The sequence below is a fragment of the Hemitrygon akajei genome, chromosome 4 (assembly GCF_048418815.1).
Source record: "Hemitrygon akajei chromosome 4, sHemAka1.3, whole genome shotgun sequence".
NCBI classification, from domain to species: domain Eukaryota; kingdom Metazoa; phylum Chordata; class Chondrichthyes; order Myliobatiformes; family Dasyatidae; genus Hemitrygon; species Hemitrygon akajei.
Genome location: NC_133127.1, coordinates 191,018,059 through 191,030,397, shown reverse-complemented (window position 1 = coordinate 191,030,397; position 12,339 = coordinate 191,018,059). Strand labels below are relative to the sequence as shown.

The following is a 12,339-nucleotide window of genomic DNA, read 5'->3' as shown; positions in this document are numbered from 1 at the left end:
CAACTGCTCTGCCTGAGACTACAAGAAGCTGCAGAGTTGTGGGCGTGCTTCAACAGGTCACCAGAACTATTCTCTTTCACGGTCCATCACAGGTAAAGCTCTCCCCCACCACCCAGGTCATGGTCTCTTCGGCTGTCATTAGGAAGAAGGTCCAGGAGCCTGAGGACTCACACCACCAAGTTGAGGAACAATTACTACCCCTCAACCATCTGGGTCTTGAACCAAAGGGAATAACTTCACTCAACTTCGCTTCCCCATCACTGAAAATATGTTCCCACAATCTAGGGACTCACTTTCAAGGACTCTTCATCTCAAGTTCTCAATATTTATTGCTTATTTATTATTACTTTCTTTTTGTATTTGCACAGTTTGTTGTCTATTCGGTGCAGTGTTTCATCGATTCTGTTATGGTTATTGGTTTTATTGAGTATGCCCGCAAGAAATTGAATCCCAAGGTTGTATATGGTTATAAATTTACTTTCAACTTTGGATTGTCTATCTTACTTGCTGACTCTGTAAAGCCACTAACATAGTCCTCTTTCACAACCGGCATTCTCTCTTTTACCCGATGGGAGAGGCGAGAAGATAGAAAGCACGTACTACCAAGCTCAAGGTCAGCTTCTATCCCGCTGTTGCAAGACTATTTAGCATTGGAGCGTGTTCACAAGACTGAGCCCAAGAATGAAAGGGTTGACATATGAGAAGCATTTGATGGGTGCAGGTCTGTAGTTGCTAGAGTTTAGAAGAGGGGGGAATGTCATTGAAACCTACTGAATATCGAAAGAACAAGGTAGAATGGACATGGAGAGGATGTGTCCAATAATGGGAGAACCTAGGACCTGATGGCACAACCTCAGAAAAGAAGTACGTCCCTTTGGAACAGAGAAATTTCTGTAGCCAGAGCCTGGTGATTCTCTAGAATTCATTCCCAAGCAAGCAAAGTCATTCGCTATATTCAAATTGGGGGAAAGATAGGTTCAATTCGTTAAGGGCAGCAAAGGTTATGGGAAGAAGGCAGGAGAATAGGGTAGAGAAGGATAATAAACCAACCATGAGGAATGTTGGAACAGATGCAATAGGTCAAATGGCCTAATTCTGCTCCTTTGCTTTGAGGTCTTATGAGATGATGCAGCATTCCTTGCAATTGCAGTGTATAGTGTAGTATTTGAACCTGAATGTTAGCTTGATGTTACTGAGTGCCATTTTCACTGGATGGAGTCCAGCTTTGATAGAGTGGCAGAGCAGATACGAATGGCCTAATTCTACTTCTATGTCTTTATGTTCTACAGGGAAGGGTTAGATTGATCATGAAATAAGTTAAAAGTTGGCACAACATTGTGGGCTGAAGGGCCTGTACTGTGCTGTACTGTTCTACTGCCTTTATGGAAATAATGAGAGATTACAGCAGTTTTAGCCATAAATACCATTCGCTGTAGCTTTTAGCAGGTATTCAAATGGACACTGCAAACTCCGCCCACAGTGCTCTGGAACTGAGATTCCAAAGAATCCCAATGCCCTGAGTAAAGAGGTTCAGAAAGAAATGGCATACCCCTTTTTCTAAGACAATGACTCTGTCTAGACTTCAGAGCTTCAGCATTAACCTGGTCGAACCCTCCAAGATTTCTTTTTGCAGTCAAACATTGGTCTACAGAAAGTGAGCCACAAATCTGTTTGGTCAGATGTTTACAACAGAGCAGAATCACATACGTACTTAGCTTGACGGATCCATCCATTCCCAGCAGGATATTGTCACTTTTGATGTCCCTGTGAATGACCTGGTTTGAGTGTAGGAACTCCAGGGCTTGTAAACACTGGAACAAACAAACAAGGGAGAAACATATTTCAAAAAATCTCTTACAATTGAATATTGAATAGTATAGGCCCTTCGGCCCAGATGTTGTTCCGAACATTTAACCTAATTTAAGAACCCTTCCACATAGCCCTCTATTCTGGTCTGGAATAAATCAGCCATGATGGAATAGTGGAGCAGGTGCAATGGGCCAAAGGACTTAATTCAGCTCCTATGGCTAATGGTCTTATGATAGAATGCAGCCTTCCTTGTAAATTGCAGTGTATGGTCTAGTAGTTCAGTCTCAATGTTAGCTTGATGCCACCCAGTGCTATCTGTTCATTCTGGTGAATGCCATAGATGGCCATGGGGGCCCAGTTATATTTAAAGCAGAGATTCATAGTTTCTTGAATAGGAAGGGCATCAAAGGTTACAGGGGGAAGACAGGAGAATGGGGTTGACAGGGACAATAAATCAGGCATGATTCAATAGTCCGAATGGCCTAATTCTGCCTTCTATGTCTTTTCTGTTCTATAGGGAAGGGTTAGATTGATCATGAAATAGGTTAAAAGGTTGGCACAACATTGTGGGTTGCACAGCCTGTTCTGTTCTATGGTCTTTATGGAAATAAAGAGAGATTACTGCAGTTTTAGCCATAAATACCATGTGCTGTAGCTTACAGCAGGTGTACCATGGACCCTGTAGATTTGAACAGCGCTCTGAAACTGAGATTCCCAATGCCCTGAGTAGAGAGATTGTAAAGAAATGGCAAGCCCCTTTTTCTGAGATAATGACCGTGAGCACAAGGAGAACAGCATAGCCATAGTCATTCTGGTTTGATCAAAGAAATACCATTTTTATCAGAAGTGCCTCCAGTCTCTTTTTAACCTACCTTGATTTATATAACCCTTCCCTCCAACATAGACCTCCATATTCTTTCATCTGTGAGGCTAAGAGATTTATAAATGTCTCTAAAGAGCCTGCAATTTGGAAACCGACCACTACAGAGATAGAGCTTGAGCCAGATGACAGTGGAAGGAAGGAAGTGAAAGGCTTTCTTGCTGTGCCAAGTGGTTTAAGGCCCATCTCCTGGTGTCAACCATGCGCACGCAGTTAGTAGCACCTCCTCCTTGGATCAGAAGGTGATGGTAACAAACTCCACTATAGGACACCAGCTTTTGGTTGAGGCAGTAAACTAACTTCCTATGGCACCCTCAGACCACGCCACTAATTTGAATACCCTGCACAACCATCATCATCGAAAACAGATTACTTTGTCAATAAACACAAGATTTCTGCAGATGCAGGTTGGCAGCATCTAGGGAAATAAATGGACATACAGTTCACGTTTCAGGCAGAGATCCTTCATCAAGACTGGAAAGGAAGGGGAAGAAGCCAGAATGTGGTTGGGGGAGGGGGAGTAGGACAAGCTAGAAGGTGATTGGTGAAGCCAGATGGGTGGAGGAAGAGGGAATGAAGTAAGAAGCTGGGAGGTGAAAAAGGAAAAAGAATGGAGGAGGAGGAATCTGATAGGAGATTGAAAGTGGATGATGGGAGAAAGGGAAGAAGGAAGGATACCAAGGGGAGGGGATGGGCAGGTTGAGACGAGATAAGCCAGAATGGGGAAGGGGAAAAGGGAAAATAAAATGTACTGGAAGGAGAAATCAACGTTCAAATCATCAGTTCATATCCTCCACCCTGACAGTGGCTTCTTTGTGGCACAAGAGGAGGCCATGGACCAACATGTTAGCATGGGAATGAGAGTAGGAATTAAAATGGTTGGCCATTGGGAAATTCTGCTTTTGGCAGAATTTGGTGCTTGACAAAGCAGACTCCCAATTTACGATGGGTCTCACCAGTGTAGAGGTGGCTGTAGTGGGAGCACCAGATACAACAGATGACACCAACAGATTCTGTGCTGCTGTGCTCTATGACTATCTTCTATCGGTTCTCCCACATCATCAGGAAGCTTGCGGTACTGTCATTAGGAGTCAGGATGTTACAGTCTTATTAATCTTTGGTAGGCCACATCTGGAGAATGGCATTCAATCGTGGTTGCCCCCATTACAGGAAGGGTGAGGAAGCTTTGGAAAGGGTTCAGAAGAGGTTTTTTAAGCTGTTGCCTGGATTAGAGGGCAGATGCTATAAAAGCACAAGAGATTACGCTGAGTAACACACACAAAATGCTGTTTTATTCCTTTCCATAGATGCTGCTTGACCCGTAGAGTTCCTCCAGCATTTTGTATGTGCTACAAGGGGAGATTATCCAAGACAAAACTCTAAATTTCAACCCTATTTGCATTCCAGATGCCAAATCTTTGATTGACCCAGGGAAGACCATTGTAATCTTTTTGCAAACTAATTGCTGGTCTTGTTCCCACTCGTTTCTGTACAGAATCTTGGGAGACACCTGGTATTGCTGATGCCTGTCTGCAGTGATACACAGGACACCATGACTGTACATGCAAGAGAAAATCTGCAGATGCTGGAAATCCAAGCAATACACACAAAATACTGGAGGAACTCAACAGGCCAGGCAGCATCTATGGAAAAGAGTACAATTGATGTTTCAGGTCGAGACCCTTCAGCTGGACAGCAGGACAAATTTCTAAAAGTCCTGAAGGGTCTTGGCCCGAAATGCTGACGGTACTCTTTTCCAGAGATGCTGCCTGGCCTGCTGAGTTCCTCCAGCATTTTGTGTGTGTCACTGTGGCTGTAGCTAAGGCAGCTTTTTACCCACCAGTGACACCTAATGGCCGAGTCAGAGCACTGCAACAGCACCTTCGAGTGGAGATGCTCAATTGTCAGATATGGGCAGCAAGAGGAAACTGGGCTGTTGTAGGGCCTGGGGGTAGGATAAAGGAGCCTAATTATCTCTAAAGATTAACTGGAAAGTTAAGTCACTAGTAAGGAAGGCAAATGCAATGTTAGCATTCATCTTGAGAGGCAAAGAATATAAAAGCAAGCCACACTTGTGATTTGCCAGTTTTGGGCCCCTTATCGAAGAAAAAGATCTGCTGGCACTGGAGAGGGTCCAGAGGAAGTTTATGAGAATGATCCCGGGGAATGAAAGGGGGATTTCATTGATACCTATCGAATACTGAAAGCCTAAATAGAATGGAAATGGAGAGGACGTTTCCTATAGTAGGGGAATCCAAATCACAGGGCACCGCTTCAGAATAGAAAGAAGTCCCTTTAGAACAGAAATGAGGAGGAATTTCTTTAGCCGGAGGGTGGTGAATCAGTGGAATTCATTGGCACAGAGAGGCTGTGGAAGCCAAGTCATTGGATATATTTAAAGTACAGGTTGATACTTTCTTGATTAATAAGGGCATCAAAGGTTACAGGGAGAAGGCAAAAGAATGAGGTTGAAAGAGATAATAAATCAGCCAAGATAGCAAGGCAGAGGGGATTCAATGGGCCAAATGGCCTAATTCTGCTCCTATGCCTTATGGATCTCCCCTTTTCCCAACAAAAGATCCGATGGGGCTAGATTAGGAATTCCAATTCATAATTTATCTGCCACAACATAAATGAGGGAAGGAAAGCTAAATGAAATTTCAACTCGTTAAGGAGCTGGATAATTAATAGAACTGCACATTTCACCAGAATGGAGGCAGTGAAAAGTTAATCAATTTCATCCTTGGAAATTCCATTTCCTTTCTGTTCAGCTTACTTCGCCTTCTACACAACATTTGCACTGAGGTGAGGCTGTATTTTAATCACACACTGTCTATTTACAGAAAGCACAGCATCAGTAAGTTATTCACTGGCAACACTGCCCAGTTACTTCAGCGCTTTTTAAAAAGAATAACACATTTCCTCTGCTTTACGGCGTGATGACAGAAGGCGGCTCATTTGCCAAATTTCACAAATTGAAACTGATGAACTGTGACAGTTTCTCAGAACTACGCTGGAGCGATGGATGTGTGAAGCAGCGTGCATGAGAACATTAATCGGAAAAGATGGAACAGATGCATCTTAATTCAAACATGGGTCGTAAGAAATGTAAAGTTAGCGTGGTGGAGGGGAATTCATTTCTTAGAATTAGGAATGTTAACACAATAAGGAAACCATTTGGCCATCTTCTCCAGCCACAGTTCTATGCTCCCTCCCTGATACTGGCTGCCAGAACACGGATGACTTTTATTTACCTTATTTGTTTTATTTAGAGATACAGCATGGAATATAATATGCCCTTCCAGCCTTTCGAGCCATGCTGCCCAGCATCTCCCGATTTAACCCTAGCTTAATCACGGGTCAATTCACGATGGCCAATTAACCTATTAACCAATCCGTCTTTGGACTGTGGGAGGGAGCGTCTTTGGACTTAGAAGAAACCCATGTATTTCCGAGGGAGGATGTACAAACTCCTTACAGAGGACGCAGGGACTGAACTCTGAGCTCACGAATCGCTGTGCTAATGTAGTCACCCACATATTCAAACTAGAGCACATGTCAAACAAAACCCTCCTTTATGATACCTTTAAAGATCAAAGGCATTTAATATTGAATTTCAAGTTAGGAAATGTGTGAATATAAATTGTGCAGTTGTCACTGATGCAATTGAAGTTTAACTCACAAAGGAAACAGTAAAATATTCATCACCCACCCTTGAAAGCATGCTCCACGCAAACACCACCACTCTATGTAAAAATAAAACCTGACTCTGACACTCCCCCTATACTTCCCTCCCAACAACTTAAAATTATGCCCCCTTATATTAGCTATTTCTGCCCTGGGAAAATGTCTCTGGCTGTTCTCTTGATCTATGCCTCTTATCATTCGGTCATTCGGGGGGGGGGCACATAATGAACTTTTAATAAATCCTCTTTCTTCTAGAGTGCTTTGCCCTTAAGCTGTGTGAAGTAACAGTGTGTGTGTGTGTGTGTGTGTGTGTGTGTGTGTGTGTGTGTGTGTGTGTGTGTGTGTGTGTGTGTGTGTGTGTGTGTGTGTGTGTGTGTGTGTGTGTGTGTGTGTGTGTGTGTGTGTGTGTGTGTGTGCAAACTTAGCACAGTCATTTAGATGGGGCAGCACAGTGGCATAGCACAATGCTTTACAGTACCAATGACACAGGTCCATTTCCCGCCTCTGTCTGAAAGCAGATTTTACATCATCACCTCGTGAATTTCTTCTGGCTTCCTCCCACAGTCCAAAGATGTACCGGTTAGTAGGCTAACTGGTCATTGTACATTGTCCCGTGATTAGGCAGCACAGCTTGAAGGGCCAAAAGGGCCTATTCCACATTGCATCTCAATAAATACATAAATCAAGTAGAATTATTCAAATTCAGATTGTCTGGTACTTGTTCCCTTTCTGTTTCCCTCCAGGTAGAGCACATTGAGCATATTTGAAAAGTTCTAGAGGGTGTCCAGGTGATACGAGATGTGCCGCTCTGTAACGTTACCTCTCTGCACACAGCTGCAATCTGTCCTTCATCCATACACGTCTCTGTGACCACATCAGTCAATGATCCACCGGCCAGGTACTCCATAACCACCCACAATTCATCCCCCACGAGGTAACTAAAGGGAAGGAAAGCCAAGTGAAATGGCCTTAGATCTTCACAAACAACAGAAATTTTATTTCCTTTCCTTAATAAAGTTAAATGACGGAGAACACAGGACAGGTAGTATCTGTGGAGATGAGAGACAACCTCAACTGCTTACTGCTGCTTCACCCCTTCCCTTTCTCCCATGGTCCACTATTTTCTCCCATCAGATTCCTCCTTATTCTGCCCTTTACCTTTTCCATCTACCACCTCCCAGCTTCGTACTTCATTCCCCCTCCTCCACCCCTACCTACCTTTCCCCTCACCTGACTTCACTCATCACCTTCCAGCTTGTGTTCCTTCTCCTCCTCCCCCATCCCACCTTCTGTTCTGGCTTCTTCCCACTTCCTTTCCAGTCCTGACAAAGGGCCACAGCCTGAAACGTCGCCTGTTTATTCCCCTCCGTAGATGCTCCCCAACCTGCTGAGTTCCTCCAGCATTTTGCATGTGTTGCTCTTGATTTCCAGCATCTGCAGACTCACTTTCACTTATGATTAGAAAACAGAGTTTTAATGTTTCAGTTTAATTATCTCTCATCAGAACTGGAGGATAAGAAAGCAATTCTTAAGCAGACATAAAGAAGCGTGCACTTTTGTCCTACACCATCACCATTCCTATGTAATCATTGCTGCCCCTAACTCTTGTGGCTCTTTTACTGATTCTGCTCCTGCTATGTGTCAGCTTACTTGTTCATTGTGAAGTTTCAAGACCATCGCCTTGAAACATTACTTCTGCTTCTATCTCCACAGATATTGGTAAGTAGGTTTATTATAGTCACATATACAAAGGTACATTGAAAAACATTGTTTTGCATGCCAGCCACACAGATCAATTGTCTATGAACACCATTCCACTATTTTTCTCTTTTGCACTATTTATTATTTTATTTTTCATATTGTAACTTATAGTAATTTATGTACTGCACCATACTGCTGCTGCAAAACAACTTTAACAGTATTGTTTATCTTTTTGATATTTCTTACAATAAGATGGTAATTTTTGAATATATTACTCTGTACTTCTGTGGCAAAACAACAAACTTCACAACATACGACCTAGTGATAATAAACCTAGTTGGGGTTAGCAGAAAGGAAAATATCAAAATGAAGAATGAAGTGTTACAGAGCAAGTGCAGTGCAGGTAGACAACAAAGAACAAGGTTACATTGAGGTAGTTTGTGAGGTTAAGAGTCCATCTTATTGTACTAGGGGACTGTTCAATATTCTTATGACAGTAGTCAATCTCTGGAACCCTCTGTTCCCATGATTCTCACCAGGGAGTAAAGAGGAGAGGATTAGAGATACCAAGGATGACGTACTGGAATCTAAAAAACAAAGAAATCTCCTTTCACAAAGATGGATGCTTGGAGAGTGAACCTCAAAACAAAAACAGCTGCAGTTAATTGGAGATGGTTTTATAGAGTGATGAATTTGACAAAAAAGATGCGGGAACAGTGACTTATTTGAGACTAAATGGATAACTCCTTCAGAGATGACTAAAGCAAAATTGATCCAAAAGCTGCAATCAGAAATGCACAATGTCACGTCTTAATGGATGAAAAGTATTTTAATAACCATGAATATCACCAGCCTGCTGCCAATAATGAATAGTTTTTGAAAATGTTTTATAGATATTTTTCCTAATATGTAATTAATTATTTTTGTTTCCTTGTCTGACGTCCACAACCAAGAAGCACACATCTGTTTGATACAATAGCCAATGACATGATGCAGTATGTCAGCTTGACCGAGTCCATCCAGTCCCCCAGACACACACCCCAATCATGTTGCCTTGCCAAGCCCTCCCATCCTCCACAAGCAAAAGCCAATGTTGCTAATAGGCAATTCCTCATTGTATAGAGCACAGATGGAGGAAGAGAAAAGCTGGACTCCAAATTAAAATAAGACTGGGGTGGTGTCAAGCTAACATCAGACTCCTAACTACTAGATCATACAATGCAAGTTACGAGGAATGCTGCTCATGTCATTAGACATGAGAAAAGCAATTAGGCCATTTGGCCCATCGAGTTTGATTTATTATCCTTCTTAACCCCATTCTCCTGCCTTCTATCCGTAATCTTTGATGCCCTTACTAATCAAGAACCTATTAACCTCCGCTTTAAATATACCCAATGACTTGGCTTCCACGGCTGTTTGCGGCAATGAATTCCACAGATTCACCACCCTCTGGCTAAAGAAAATCCTCCTCATCTCTTCTAAAGGGATGTTCTTGCATTCTGAGGCTGTGCCCTGTAGTCCTAGAATCCCCCTCTATAGGAAACATTCTCTCCATGTCAATATCATATTGAGAACCCACACAAAATGCTGGAGGGAATCAGGTCTGACAGGAGTCTACGGAGAAGAATCAACAGTCGACATATGGCTTCCATACCATAATCAGAGTGGCCAAAATACGAAGCTTATCACAGGCACCTGTAATTTGTCCTTATGGTTGTTACTTACCTGTCTAAATAATTAACTATATTTGGATTTTTATTTTCCCTCATAACCAAAATTTCATTAATGATCAGTTCTTTCTTCGGCTGCTGTTGTAAGTTCATCTGTTTGATTGCGACCTGAGGATAAAATTAGAAAATATTTCAGATGTCTCTGAATTACTTCAAAAGCACCAGATCAGATTCATGATCAAAGGAAGTGTTTTATGTTGTTAAACTTACCTCTTGCCCCGTGGCCACATCAATTGCTGTGTACACTGTGCCTGAAGCCCTGTTGGTGAAGAGCAAATAGTCCTTAGCAGGCTCTTAACATGCTCCTAAGGACATTCACACAATGCACCTTAAAGCAACAGAACCCAAGTGGACATAACTATACACTGCAGCAACACACAAAATGCTGGAGGAACTCGGCAGGTCAGGCAGCACTTATGGAGGGGAATGAACAGTCAATGTTTCAGGCGAGACCTTTCTTCAGGATTTCGTCCTGATCAAGAAACTTCATCCTGATGGAGGGTCTCAGTATGAAATATTAACTGTTCCTGCTCTCTATGGATGTTGCCTGGCCTGCTGAGTTCCTCTAGCATTTTGTGTGTGTTGCTGGAGATTACCAGTATCTGCAGAATCTCGTGTTTAAAACATACTCTGAAATCTTGTGAGGCACCGCACCTTGAGTATTGTGAACAGTTTTGGGCTCCTCAGCTAAGAAAAGATGTGCTGACATTGCAGAAGGTTCACAAGGATGATTCTGGGAGTGAAGGGGTTATCACATGATAGTTCTGGGTCTGTACTTGCTGGAATTCAGAAGGATGAGACAGGAATCTCATTGAAACCTTTTGAATGTTGAAAGGCCTAGACAGAGTAGATGTGGAAAGGATGTTCCCATGGGGGAGGAGTCTAGGACAAGAGGGCACTGTCGCAGGATAGAGGGGTGTCCATTTAAAACAGAGATGCGGAGAAATTTCTTTAGCCAGAGGGTGGTAAATGTGGTATTTATTACCACAGGCAGCTGTGGAGACAAGATCATTAGGTGTACTTAAGGCAGAGATTGACAGGTTCTTGATTGGACATGGCATCAAAGGTTACGGGGAGAAGGCCAGGACAAAAAAAAATCAGCCATGATTGAATAGCAGAGCAGACTCAATGGGCCAAATGGCCTAATTCTGCTTGTGTCTAATGGTCTACATCTTGTGTGACTATCTGCTGACAGCCATCTAAATCATTGCAGCAGGATCAAATGTTACAGCTTATGGGGTACAGTAACATGTGGACCCAAACACGGTAAACTACAGGCAAGTGGATCGTGAATCACAAGTGGTCTGACTCCAACAGCAGGGAGACTAGATACAGTTGCATGAAGTACTTGTGGGCTGGATGCAGCAGAGGATGATACGCAAGCTCAAAACACAGTGAAAGTGTGAATTATGGAGTTTCCAACAGCATATAATGTGTTACTAACCCCTGTCCAATCTTCTCAAATCGTGAATACTTCTTCTTCGGATCACCAACAGTTACTATACTTCCTGTCAGATTAGGAAAAGATGGAAAAGATCAGTGAATCCATTCATTACCTTTTAAACAAACAAGATTAACTATAAAAGATAATTTTAAAAAGTCTCTAAGGTGAATTGGCAAACTGGTTTATTATTGTTGTATGTACTGAGGTACAGTGAAAAGTTTACTGTTGGAACCATGTATCTATTTTCTGTCAGTCTGTACTGTATTTTGTGTTGCACATTTTATTCCTGATTATGGTAATTTGTTACGTGGGTTGGGGCCTGGTAGAAGTAAATGATTATAGTCGCGTGTTCACCCTTTATGCCGTTAGTTTAGTTAGAGAGGAAATGAGCCAGGGAATTATTATTTTTTGTTGACCGCTTATTTCGTGACTTAGTTTGTTTTGCTCATTTTGTTAATATCACTAATTTTGATCACTTGTCTTTGCTGGTTTCATAATAGAGGATCAAATGTACTTTTCTCAACTTGGAATTTGGTTATTTGGAAGTGCATCACAGTGTTGAGTCCCTCAGTGGTTTTGGCTTGCCTTTCCAGTAACCATTACACAGAACAATTCATTACAAGGGTGCAGTGAAGGAGTACAAGACAAAACAGTAACAGAATGAAGACGAAGTTTTACAATTACAGAGGAAAGTGCCATGCAGGCAGACAATAAGGTGCAAGGCCATAACAAGTTAGATTGTGAGGTCAAGAGTCTATCTTATTGTACGAAGGAACCAGTCATCTTACAACAGCAGGATAGAAGCTAGATAAAGATTAGCTGCAATTGTCACATGTACATTAAAACATACAGTGAAATGCGTCACTTTGTGACCATCACCAACACATGCACTGTTTATGTCAAATCAAATCAGTGAGAATTGTGCGGGGCTGTCCACAAATGTCACCACACTTCTGCCACAACTCACTAAGCCAAACCTGTAGGTCTTTGGAATGTGGGAGGGAACCGGAGCACATGGGGAAACCCATGTAGTCACAGGAAAAACATCCAAACTCCTTGGAGAACAGCAGTGAAAATTGACCCCCAAA

At 42.4% G+C, this 12,339-nt stretch overlaps 1 protein-coding gene across 4 annotated transcripts in view; it reads right to left on the bottom strand.

The window, feature by feature from the left end:
• Positions 1-12,339, bottom strand: part of pak1 (p21 protein (Cdc42/Rac)-activated kinase 1) — a 300,561-nt gene that overhangs the window by 15,993 nt on the left and 272,229 nt on the right. For all 4 annotated transcript variants that reach the window (XM_073044260.1, XM_073044259.1, XM_073044258.1 and 1 more), the window contains 5 exons: positions 11,252-11,315; positions 10,018-10,066; positions 9,803-9,915; positions 7,197-7,314; positions 1,712-1,811 (listed from right to left, as the gene is read on the bottom strand). In XM_073044260.1, coding sequence (XP_072900361.1) covers positions 1,712-1,811; positions 7,197-7,314; positions 9,803-9,915; positions 10,018-10,066; positions 11,252-11,315 — 444 coding nt within the window. The remainder of the gene's footprint in view (positions 1-1,711; positions 1,812-7,196; positions 7,315-9,802; positions 9,916-10,017; positions 10,067-11,251; positions 11,316-12,339) is intronic.